At 46.3% G+C, this 13555-nt stretch overlaps 1 protein-coding gene across 1 annotated transcript in view; it reads left to right on the forward strand.

Annotated features, from left to right (window-relative positions):
- Positions 1-13555, forward strand: part of LOC309557934 (F-box only protein 6-like) — a 67448-nt gene that overhangs the window by 21299 nt on the left and 32594 nt on the right. Inside the window, exon 3 of the mRNA XM_082260807.1 lies at positions 6165-6202. Coding sequence (XP_082116933.1) covers positions 6165-6202 — 38 coding nt within the window. The remainder of the gene's footprint in view (positions 1-6164; positions 6203-13555) is intronic.

Genomic DNA, 13555 nt, shown 5'->3' on the forward strand with positions numbered 1-13555 from the left:
CCCAGGGATGTAGATAACCCCCCCAGAGCATCAGTGTACAATAAAGATTTAAAAAAAAAAGTGCCCCACTAAACACTAATGTTCTGCTATTTTAATGCTGCTGCCTTCTGTTACTCCACCTGACCACCTGGAGCGCCGCCTGGGCTGTAGGCTTGGCTTGGTGATAAGGGAGACTCTGGCTGACAGTGCTCTCCTCTGACTGCTCCGCCTCCACACCTCCTCTCTAGTCCAGACCGAGACTCCAGAGACATGTTTTGACTTGTCCAGCCAGTTACAGAAGCTTCCAGGAGGACAGCAGCACTCAGAGCAGAGCAGGAAGTAGTGGGCAGCACCTATCCCGCCCACTGACACATATGATCGGCCTTTGGTTGTCGCTTGGGGAAGGAGCTGCCTGAGTGCTGTTAGCTCAGCTGAGCCTGCCTGCCTGCTTGCCAGTACCACATAGAAGGATCATCTCAATTTTCTCTGAAGTGCTGCTGTGCTGTGCTGGAGTCTGGACCTTAACCTTAACTCCAGGAGGACAGGTCACCAACAACCACCAGGTGTGTCTCTCTCTGTGTGTTGTGTTCTAGATCTGAACTTCAACCATGGATCAAGTTCAGGGCTGCTAGAACAGTTGGAGTTCAGCTTTTTTCTTCTGTTCTTTTATAAACTCTTTCATAATATCTCTTCTTATCCTCCTCTTATTTCATGCTTGCAATGCATACCTCAGTCATAGCATTAGAGTGTAAAATAGGTATATGATCTCTTACAAAAAGCCAGTCCTGCCATTCTGAATATAAGCACAGTGGGCAGGATGTTTGTTTTTTTTTTTTTTTTTGCTCTTGTGTTATCTATTTTATGACAAAGATTGGCTCTGAAAAAAAGGAAGGAGGCCTACAAATGAACAGGCTCTCGCTCCCCATGTGTTTGCTATCTGCACATTCACATAACATTGGGAACATTTTGAGATTTACCCTTAGCTGTATGGAGTGCTGTGCTACTACATTTGAATGCTGCCCTGAAAGTTATTATTCCTTATTTAAATGTATGCTGCTAGCCTGTTACATTGTAGTCCTGCTGAGGAAGTTGTTGACCCTTTCCATGCGATGCTAGGCCTACTGGTCTTAGCATAAAGTGGTAGTAAACCACAAAAAATCTTCTCCCTGAAAGTTAATGGCATAATGTGCTGGTATGCATCGCATACATTATTATTATCACATTATTTTTAATATCACTTTATTTTTGTGCGGCTGTTTTGGTACATATTTGAATGTATTCTGTGTTAATTATTTCACAGCAGAGCAGAGTCGCTGCTTAGATCACCAATTAGTTGTGGTTTTAATAATGATGTTTTCCAAGTGGAGTTTCAAATTTTGGATTATATATATATATATATATATATATATATGTGTGTGTGTGTGTGCCTCTTTCCCTTATGTGCTCCTCAGGCTGAAACGGCAGTGCAGAATTTTTTCCTGTCATTGATTCATACTATAATTAGGTGTCTGAGATTGTGGGAACTGCTGGCAAAGTTTGCTGATTGAGGTGCTGGGTGCTAAGTCTTCTGTAATTGCTGTTGTGTTAGCCTTTTAGCCCTGACTGTTCACATGTAAGATTGTGGGCAGAATATCCCTGTGATTCCGCCCGCCGCCAGACCCAGATTCCAATCCAAATTGCACGGCAATGCTGGCAAAACGCAGCATGTGTGTTTGTGTTCTATTCATTTTTAGTGACACCAAAATGTGGTGTGGTTTTGCTGTGATTGTTGAGCGATTTATCACACAAGGATCCAAAACCACACCATGTTTTGGTGCCACTAAAGATGAATGGAACACAAACACATGTGCTGCGTTTTTCCAGCATTGCAGTGTAATTTGGAATTGCAGGCAGAATCACGGGGATACTGCCAGCCCGTGATCCTAAATCACTACATGTGAACAGGGCCTTAATTGAGTCTTCCATTGCTGTTGTGATACTGTTGTGTTTCCCGGGTGCACCGCATTCTAAGTATCTTCTCTTTTTCTGTATATATGGACTCTGCAGTGTCTGCAAAGTACCACTTCTCTGGTCCTGTATGCCTGTTTAACAAAAAATCAGTGTGTGCTTTGCTGCTTCCTTCCACAAGATGGTGCCCTTTGCATCTGCCCAGTAAAGATCCCAAATTGCTACATGTGAAAAGTCCGGGCCTAACAGGCTATCTCAACAGCAATTATGGAGGCCCGGCCTCAATGTATTTTATAGGTACAAGGAAGCCCAGGTTTTGTTGAACCATGTCTCTTAGACCCTCCCACTCCATAATGTTTTGCCACACCCACTTTCTTGCTGCGGCGCACAAAGTTACTTCCTCCCTATCATGTCCCTCATTCTCGAAAGCTCGGAAGTTGTGAGGTATGTTCTGTATGTATGAACAATGCACAGTGCCGCTTCTCTTATCTGGTATGCCAGGTTAACAAAAAAATCAGTGACTGCTTCCTTCCACAAGATGGTGCCCTTTGCACCTGCCCAGTAAGATTGGCTATTACAGTGCACCACCCTGTGGGAAGTCCGATGGCTGAGGGCACTGTACACTGTGTTTTGGTGAGGGAGGGGAACATAATAGCACAGCTGGGCAGATCGCTGTACTAACACAGCGAGTTTTAGTACAGTGATCTGTCAAGTTTTTCTTTCCTTCAGCCAGTACCCAGCTTTAGGCTGGACAATAGCCAACCAAACTGGGCAATGTTCATAAGAACTGGAAGAAGGCAAAACTGAAATCAGGCTAAATTTTTAAGAGGATCAAAGAAAATAGAATTAAGAATGTGATTGCTTACTATGAGCAACACATCGTTTGTTTCCTTTTTCCAGCTTTTTGTAAATTGGCGCAATTTGTTTTATTTAAAAAGACATTTACTTAGTACCTACTGCTGAACCAAAGCATAAACAAAGCATAAACGCAGATCAAACTGGTGTTCAGGTTCCTTTAAGAACAGAGGAACAATGGAATTTCCTCTCCAAGATGGCTCCACACAGCTCACACATAGGTCATAGGCAACAATCAGAAATAACAGCCTCCAATAGTGCAGCACCTGGGTTATTAAAGGAGAAGTATAGCTAAAGCTTGTTTGACTGTACTTCTCCTATGGATCACAGGGGTGCAATTTATTTTGCCCCCCCCCCCCGACCCATTTTCAGCAGAGAGCGAGCTGAAGGCTGCTCTCTGCTGACATCACAGATGTCAGTCCAGGCACCACATCATACCAATGGAAGTCGGGATCCACTAGGTGCCTGCAATGACACCCAGCTCAGCCTCACAGCGAACCGCTGAGAGCCTGAGCCTGCCACTCCCCACCCCTCCACAGCTCAGCCCTCCAATGAGCGAGGAGGGGGCAGAGCAGAGAGCGGTTACTGACAGTCAGAGCAGAATTTGTCAAAACCGAGCGATCTGCGATGTTCGATCGCTCGGTTCTCAGTGTAGAAGCGCCGGGGGGACCGATGCTGCATCCACCTAGGTAAGTATAAATAGGGGAAAACTTTAAAAGTCTTCTCTTTTAAGCTCAAAACACCGCACAGAACCCACTTCATAAAATGCACTCACATTTATTAGGTGAAAAACAAGCATACAGTAAAATCCAGCTTCTCATGTGATACAGTGAAAACTCTCGCCGCCAGTCTCAACCTCTACACGTTACACCACCAACGCACGTGGCTTTATCTGGAGGGAAGTCCTAGAGTTGTTCACACCACTTAGGTTTTAGTAGGGATAGAACTCCAAACTTAGTCTGTGCATCCCGTCACCGCACCTTGTGAGAACCTCTAGTTATTAAACTCACCGGATCTCTAGAAATAATTCCTGAAATACAGCTCCTTTCTCCTATAGGATCCTCTGTATATTAAATTTTCCTAGGTGAGTTAATCAGCACAATCAACACTGTGTAGAAGACAGGTGGTTGAGCTGATGACTTTAGCATCTGCCATGAGTCTGACTGTGTGGCGCAGTCTCCTATTGGCAATAAGCAGCTAGGCCTTTACCATTTATTCTAGGCCTAGAGTTCCAGAGTCTGTGTGTCTTGGGGAGGTGTGGACTTGAATCCAAACTAACATTACTCCAAGGGTCCCCCTAGCATACACCCCACAAAGAGCAGTGTTCCCTCACAAGCCAGAGCCCATAGTCAGTAGCAAGAGACTAGACTGCAGTCCCCTCTAAAAGTCCCTGTCCTGAGTGAGTTTGTCACACTTGTGGACAGCCTTCCCAGAAGAATTGAAGCTGCTATAGCTGCAAAGGGTGGGACAACTCAATATTGAACCTACGGAATAAGACTGGGATGCCATTAAAGTTCATGTGCGTGTAAAGACAGGCGTCTCAATATTTTTGGTAGTATAGTGTATATGACACTACGCTGAGAGCTGTGGATTGGATTTGATCTGTCAGTGGAAGCAGTGCCACTTTTACACTGTAAAGGCGCATACTGACCTCCTTTAGGTAGTGGGGTCCACCCAAGCAGGTGAGAAGACACCCTTAGCTGGGGTGAAGGGCACCGTGGTGAACAAAGGCCGATACACACAGGATTGTTTTTGGTGTATGGGATTACACAATTCAGGGAAAGTTCATGCGCTTGTAAAGTCAGGCGTACCAATACTTTTGCTAACATAGTGTAGACCCTGGTTTGAGGTCTAGGACCACTTCAATGGGCTCCACAGCTTGAGTACCCTTGATTTACATCATCCTCGGCACCAGGCCTATTCATGACATCTTAGGGATGCTGTAAGTGTACTGAGGTCCATGCGCCGTACAGAACACGGAACGTAAAAAATCTCTAGGAGGAAATTAAAGAAGTTTTGACAGAAGACTCTGTATGTTTCCTGCCAAACATCCATAACTCCTAGCAATTGTTTTAAAACCCAAAACCAAAAATTATCCTTCTCTATTAAGTACTGTCTGATATTTTTTCATATATTCACCAACATCCAGATTTTCAGGACAAGGATTTGGGGTGTACCCTCTTTAAGGTCCAAGCAGTACGAATGCGCAAAATTTCAGCCAAGGAAAATTGACCAATTTCACAAACCTCTAATTGACACCTGTATGGCCAACATGAGTTGTATATATTTTTGACCATTTACCGACCGCTTACTATATATATACTGCAGCAGAATAGCTCGTACAGGCAAAACAACGTATGGATACGTTGCTCGCCTGGTGGCAGCTAGGGGGCGAGCGCGTGCCAACGGCGGCGCTCTCCCACCCACGATCGTCAGCGGGAAAGCCGATGCATGTGTCAGGCGGCTCCAATTGCCGCCTGACACACACGATCGCTCCCCGCTGAGAGAGAAGAACGGTCAGCTGTTGTAAACACATCTGACCGTTCTTCTCCCTGGAATGGTCATAGAGCCCATGTGATCCTTCTATATAGGATCACATGTCTCTATGGTCATTTCAGAAGCCAAGCCCCCCCACAGTTAGAATCGCTCCCCTAGGCTCACATTTAACCCCTTGATCACCCACAGGGTTAACCCCTTCCCTGCCAGTGTCATTATTACAGTAACAGTGCATATTTTTAGCACTGATGTCACTGGTACCCCCAAAAGTGTCAAAAATGTCAGTTAGGGGTCCGATTTGTCCGCCGCAATGTCGCAGTCCTGCAAAAAATTGCAGATCGCCGCCATTACTAGTAAAAAAAAAAAAAAAAAAACAATAAAAATTACATAAATCTTTCCCGTAGTTAGTAGACGCAATAACTTTTGCACAAATCAATCCAAATACGCTTATTGCGATTTTTTTTTTTTTACCCAAAATATGTAGCAGAAAACAAATTGGCCTAAAATGCTAACAAATTTTGATTTTGAAATTTTGAGACTGTCCTATAGCAAAATGTGAAAAATGTTGTTTTTTTCAGAGTTGTCGCTCTTTTTTTGTTTATAGCGCAAAAAATAAAAATCGCACAGGTGATCAAAAACACCAAAGGAAAGCTCTGTTTATGGGAAAAAAAGGATGCCAATTTTATTTAGGTACAGTGTCGCATGACCGCGCAATTGTCCGTTAAAATAACGCAGGGCCTGGTCATTAAGGGAGCAAATCCTTCCGGTCTTAAAGTGGTTAAATACTGTAGTTTTGTGTTTTTTGGAGTCTGTTTGGGTATTAATATTTTTCTATGTTTTAATGTTAATCTTTTACCAATATCTAATAATAATTTTCTTCTATCTAGCCTGAAGATCAACTTGATCAAAAATCCATGCGCTCTGGGTGAGATTCTTATTCCTATTTGAGATTATGAAAGAAAATGTTATTGGTTACATGAAAACATTTTATTGGATATACAGGTTCTTACAGAGTACTTAAAAAGTATTCATACCCATTGAGATTTTCCACATTTTGTCATGTTACCACCAAAAACATAAATGTATTTTATTGTTATTTTTTACGATAAACCTAAAAAAGTGGCACATAATTGTGAAGTGGAAGGAAAATGATAAATGGTTTTCAAAATGTTTTACAAAAAAATCTGTGAAAAGTGTGGCTGCATTTGTATTCACCCCCCGGAGTCAATACTTTGTAGAACCACCTTTCACTCCAATTACAGCTGCAAGTCTTTTTGGGGATGTCTCTACCAGCTTTCCACATCTAGAGAGGGACATTTTTGACCATTCTTTTTTCCAAAATATCTCAAGCTCTGTCAGATTGGATGGAAAGCGTCTGTGAACAGCAATTTTCAAGTCTTGCCACATATTCTCAATTAGATTTAGGTCTGGACTTTGACTGGGCCATTCTAACACATGAATATGCTTTCATCTAAACCATTCCACTGTAGCTCTGGCTGTAGGTTTAGGATCGTTGTCCTGCTGAAAGGTGAACCTTTGCCCCAGTCTCAAGTCTTATACAGTCTCTAACAGGTTTTCTTCTAAGATTGTCCTGTATTTGACTCCATCCATCTTCCCATCAACTCTGACCAGCTTCCCTGTCCCTGCTGAAGAAAAGCATCCCCACAACATGGTGCTGCCACCACCATGTTTCACAGTGGGGATGGTGTGTTCAGGGTGATGTGCAGTGTTAGTTTTCCGCCACACATCACATTTTGCTTTTATGCCAAAAAGTTACATTTTGGTCTCATCTGACCGGAGCACCTTCTTCCACATGTTTGCTGTGTCCCCCCACATGGCTTCTCACAAACTGCAAATGGGACTTATGACTTTCTTTCAACAATGGCTTGATAAGGGGAATTACAGAGGCATACACTCAATATTAATATTACCCCACACTGCCCATCTATATCTGACTCTGAATAAATACACCAGGCAGCAGAAAATTTTGGCCTGGTAGGCCGTTTTATTAACAAATAACCAAATAACATTTTCTTAAAACAGAAACCATACATAATCCAGCATCACATAAAGGTTGCTGGTCTTGGGAGACACCAAAAACCAAATTAAAACTGTGTATCAGCGTCAATACTCAAACGGTCCCAAGCCGCGCAACACCGGCTCGGGGGACAAACACACTTCACCAGTGATACCTCCTTGTTACCACTTCCCCGTTAATCCACCATTAACCGGGATACACTAGAGGACTCCATACCTTAGATGGGTCACCCTATGAACTTTACCAAAAACTGTTTAACGCCTCCAAAGACCCCAACCGCCACAGCGCACAGGTATAAAGCCTTACACCTGTGAGCCCCTCCACAGTTGCAGTGCTCTTTGGATACCATCTTGAATGCCAAGAAACCACAAGTCCGTCCCTACCGCATTCATGTGTACCCCATCGCTCCGCAGATACCGCCAGGTATCTACCTCCAGATCCTGATATCTGACAACAAAACCATGGTTGCGTATTACAAACCGGCTAACTTCCTTATTAACCCTAATGCGTGCCTTGTTCAGCTTCTCAACCGACCTTGCAAAATGCCAAGAAGTGCAGCCGACAATTTCTGACCAAACCACGATCATATCTGGTAAATCAAATTTTATATCACGGATGAGGTGATGCATGGACCGAACCCCCAGGTCGTTACCCCCCGTGTGCAGCACCAAGATATCCAGTGCCCTGTCAAGCCTAGCGAAGCGGTGCACTTCCAGCAGCATACCAAAAGAGACCGGACGGCGACCATCCGGCCGTCGGAAACCTCGCCTATAACCCTTTAAGGACTGCTTAACAACAAAGTCCTTAGTAAAATCCCGAACTCCAAACAATTTGAACAAGAACACCAAACCCGCCAACTTACGGTTGATGGCCGATGTCGACACCCCTTGTTCAAAATTTAAACAGATAAAATATAACGAGAGAGAGCGAGATTCCATACTCACCAGTCCTCCTTCCACTTGTGTTAAAAGGCCCCGCCATTCCTTGGAATGGGCAGACCACGTTGGCTCACTCAAAGATCGTCTTACCAAACCAGCGGCAACCCCAACACAATTTGCCACAGCTCCGGCGGACAAGGCACTCCGTGTTGCTCTGTATCCGGTGCCAACTCCCGGAACCTGTCCAGCTGAAACCGAGACAAAGAATATGCCAATGTGTTAGTCACCCCTGGCAAATGTACAGTTTACAAGAAAACATTTAACTGTAAGCAATGTAAGACGAGGTGACGCAACAACCTAATAACCGGCGGTGAAGAACCAGAAAGTCGATTAAAAACCTGCACCACCCCCATGTTATCACAGTTCAAACGCACTTTTTTATTGCTGAAGTCTTCCCCCCACAGTTCAACCGCAACAATCACTGGAAAGAGTTCTAAAAGAACCAGGTTCCTCAAGAACCCTGCCTCCCGCCACTCAGCCGGCCAGCGCTCTGCACCAGCCTTCAAAGAACGCGCCATAGCTAGTGGAACCCGCAGCATCAGTGTATAATTCAAGATCACAATTGCTGACTGGGCCTTGTTGCCAAAGGGAACGACCATTATAAGAATCCAAGAAAATGTGCCAGACCCTCAAATCCTCCTTAAGTTTCACAGTCAGGGTGATAAAGTGATGAGGCGAGCCGACCCCAGCAGTAGCCGCTGACAAGCGGTGGCTAAATATGCGTCCCATTGGCATAATGCGGCATGCTAAGGTGAGCTTGCCGAGGAGGGACTGCAACCGCCGAAGTTGCACTTTTCGCTTACCGACCAACAAGCAAACTTCCGCTTTATGGTCGAGCAGTTTATCCTCAGGCAAGCGACATTCCATGGCAATAGAATCAATAACTGTCCCCAAAACACTAATTGTTGCAGTCGGTCCCTCAGTCTTGTCCTCAGCCAATGGAATATGAAAACACTCTGCCACATGTTGGATCGTGGCCAGCAGAATTCCGCACAAGTTGGATGAAGGAGGGCCCATGCACAGAAAGTCGTCCAAATAATGGATAACCGAATTGACCCCCGACACCTCCCATACCACCCATTCCACAAAGGAGCTAAAGTCTCAAAAAACGCACAAGAGATTGAGCAACCAATGGGTAAACAGCGGTCTACATAAAAAGAATCCAACCACCTGCAACCCAAGAGTCAGTGACATTGACCTCAATGTCAGTTTTAGCAAGGAGAGCGCCCTGACCGTAAAGTCGTACCCAAAAAATGGCAGCGTCGAACGAGATGTAAGACACTGCACAGACCTCCGGATCAATCCCATTATTTACCAAACCACCCTTGGGAAAGGAGAGGTGATGAATAAGACGAAACTTATGTGGTTCCTTTTTAGGGACCAATCCCAAAGGGGAGACCACTAAATCGGCCAGGGGGGGGTGAGCGAAAGGCCCAGCCATGCGTTCTAACGCAACCTCCTTTGCCAGTTTTTCCGACACCACCCCAGGATTCACCTTCGTAGAATGCAAGTTGTCCGCCATTGGGGGGATGCGGACAAGAGAGCATGGGATGATAAAACCGAGCGAAAACCCAGACTCCACAAATCGAGCAGTCGCCTGATCCGGATACCTACTTAGAAAAGGCTGCATCCTTTCCACCCTCTCTGGCGTCATCCCATTTGTTAGGAGCGTCTCTTGAATGCCCTGCCCTGCTTAAAACAACACGAGAGGGGATGGGCACCCCCACATCCTGAGCACTCATGCTTGAAGTAGCACGTGGACCCGAATCGACATGTCCCTTCATTAAATTGTCAACAGAACCCCCGGCGCTTAGCGGCCGGCTGCCCTGGGTTATTTGGACTGCCGACCCTGCTCGGAAAAAAGGAAGTAGAAGCCCGGGCCGAGGTCATCTCTGGATGTTTTTACTCTATCACACTCGCAAAAAGGCCTGCAGCCAATTACCAAAAGTGCATGGAATCAGCCGGAACCGCCGCCGCTCCTCGTCTTCCTTCTTGGATTCCCCCGGCTTTAGCCTGTCCAAGTTAAATTTCTCTAAAGGGAGCAAAGTAAATATTTCTACATACTCATCCTTCCAGATTTTTTCTCGCACTTCCGGCTTGAGGTGCACCCCCAAGGGGCCCTCAAAGCACATGTACACCTTGCACTTCTCGGAATCCGCTAAGCGGATATTGTCCGCCACCTTATCTGCACACTTGGGGTCCGTTGCCTTGTCCCCTGTCGTCGGCACAGTTGACGTTGCACCCGGCAACAACACCTGGCTCTCCGTAGAGAAGAGGAAACCGCCATGGGCCCTGCAACCACAGCGCCGCTGGGCACTGAGCTAGTAGCCAACCCAGGCCCCCATGCTGCCACCGGCACCTCGCTTGTATCGACACCCACATCAAAGCGCTGGACCAAAGATCATAAACCAGTCAGCAAATCCTGTAGGCCAACAGCCACACCAGACGCAGTTCCGTAACCTTGTTCCGTTATGTGGGGAGCGGAGGGCACCCTAGACCTGTAAGGAAGACCCCCTAACCCCCTTCCCCCCCGGCTAGATCCCAACTCTAACATCCCATTCAAACAAGTTAAGGCAGACTGTAATGAAGAACCAGTAAATGTAAAGGACTCGCCAGGCTGACCAGGGTGAAACCCCTCAGCCACAGATCCCAAGTCCCGGCGAGGGTCCTGGAACTCCCCCATCTTCAGAGCTGGACAGCTCCCCTTCTGACCTGGTGTCCGACCAGTCTTCCCCACCGTCCTGATGGGAGCTGGATGGCACAGAGGGGTCAGGCCGATTGCCATTCCCCCTTGCCGCCGAGATGACCGCGAGCCGCCCTCTGCTCTCCTGGGCCTCTTCCTTCAGGTTCTCCGCACACCGGCCTGCATGCCACAGTCCTCTGGAGATGCTGCCGCACTGAGCATGCACGGTGTGGAGCCGCCAGCTGCTCTATCTGACTGGCCGGTGCCCGCATGTTGAACTCTCCCCTGCTGGGCTGCTTTAACAGACCGGACCACCCTTTCAGAGGCAGCCGCACATCCTGCAGCATCACTATGAGCAGGCGGGGCCAGCGGTGTGGTGTGGGAGTTGCCCTGCCTGGAAGAGCTCTGCCAAAGATGGGGATTCCTCCCAGGGCACTCGCCGACAGCAGCAGGAGAGCGCTGTGTCGGCGAGCCTGGAGGGTCCACTCCCAGACAGGCGCTCAGCTCTGGGGGAAACTATGGGACTGTAACGCTCCGGAGGCCGGGACCTCCGAGCGTGCAGTAAAGGCCAGTCCCCCCTGCAGAGGTCTCCTCCCCGAGTAAACAGCCTGCAGCCATGATGTGCCCCCAAGAAGCTGCAGCCTCCCGGAGCTGACCAAGAAGTGCGTCCAAGTCCCCCACGCAGGAAGCTGGCTAACATGCAGGAATAGACAGGATTCCCTCCGGATGGATTCTTCTTCTCTGGATTCTTCTTCTCTCCACGTTCCATGAGGTACTGCTGAAGTGTTATATACAGCCCCCTGTGTTACCCTGCAGGAACTGACCTCTACATGATCCCCACTATTTAACCCCTTAAAATTTCAGTGCCCCTGTCCACCCTATCATGTGGCCCTGCGCTTTTTTTTTTGCTTCGGGCCAGTCTTTCTACTTGTCACTCTTCCATAAAGGCAGAGGCGTAACTAGAACCTTCAGGGCCCGATGCAAGAAACCATGAAGGGCCCCCCAGACCCCTGGCCGGAGCCCTTTCCTTCAAGCCCGGGGGTCTTCCCACTAATCCTGGGGCTCTTTACTCTCATTGCATGGCCTTTTATTATGGTCCCGCATCAGGATCCTTTCACAAGTTCTGCAGTGGGCCCCCTTCCTGCAATCTTGGGGCCTCCCCACATTGGTGAAATGCCAGGGCCCGGTCGCAAGTGTGACCTTTGAGATCCTAGAAGTTCACCCACTGGTTTGCTACCGGGCCCCCTGGAGCATGGGGCCCGGTAGCGATTGCAACCCCTGCAACCCCTGTAGTTACGCCCCTGCATAAAGGCCAGATTTGTGGAGCGCACGACTAATAGTTGTCTTGTGGACGGATTCTCCTACCTGAGATCTCTGCAGCTCCTCCAAAGTTCCCATGGGCCTCTTGGCTGCTTCTCTGATGAATGCTCTCCTTGCCCAGCCTGTCAGTTTAGGTGGACGGCCATGTCTTGGTAGGGTTGCAGTTGTGCCGTACTCTTTCCATTTTGGCATGATGGATTGAACAGCGCTCCGTGAGATGTTCAAAGCTTGAAACCATTTATCATTTTCCTTCCACTTCATAATTATGTGCCACTTTGTGTTGGTGTATCACATAAAATTCCAATAAAATACATTTACGTTTCTGGTTGTAACATGACTAAATGTGGAAAAATTCAAGGGGTATGAATAGTTTTTCAAGGCACTGTATTTGTAAGGATACAAAATAATCACTTTGTGTGTCTATGTCATGGTTCCTCTCCATTGAGGTCTGTCTACCTGTACATATAATACACAATAATGCTAGGCTGAGCACAGATCTCTGCAGACTTGTCATTTTTGATTTTTGTTTTGCACGATTAGACTGGGAAAAATATGAGATCTGCAGTTTTGTGCTATGTAAAGATTTACAAAAAAAAAAAAAGGCTATGTTTAGGGGTCCGATCTGTCCCACGCAATGTCGCAGTCCCGCTAAAAATTGCTGATCACTGCCATTACTAGTAAAAAAAAACGAAACAATAAAATGACATAAATCTTTCCCGTAGTTAGTAAACGTGATAACTTTTGCACAAACCAATCAAATTAGGCTTTTTGCGATTTTTTTTTTTTACCAAAATATGTAGCAGAAAACAAATTGGCCTAAAATGTAAAAAAATTTTGATTTTTAAATTTTTTGGGGGGGAATGTTATATAGCAGAATTTTTTTCAGAATTGTCGTATTTTTTTCTTTATAGCGCAAAAAATAAAAATTGCACACGTGATCAAATACCAACGAAAAAAAGTTCTATTTGTGGGAAAAAAAGGACATAAATTTTATTTAGGTACAGCGTCGCACGACTGCGCAATTGTCCGTTAAAGTAACGCAATGTTGAATCGCTAAAAATGGCCTGGTCTTTAAGGGGGCAAATCCTTCCGGTCCAGAAGTGGTTAATGTTTTAGTGTAACTTTAATGAATGTTGAAGCCCAAATCCAACATTCTGCATTTTACATAATTCCATTTAACTGGAGGGGTGACAGAGATGAGCTTCTTTCACTGTCCAGTCACAGGCTGGGGATAGGTCCAGGATGACTTGGGCTCAGAGGAAGTGGAAGGAATGATGGTGGCCATCAGCAGATAGGCAC

Source organism: Pelophylax lessonae, assembly GCF_965119305.1.
Source record: "Pelophylax lessonae genome assembly, chromosome: 6".
Lineage (NCBI taxonomy): Eukaryota > Metazoa > Chordata > Amphibia > Anura > Ranidae > Pelophylax > Pelophylax lessonae.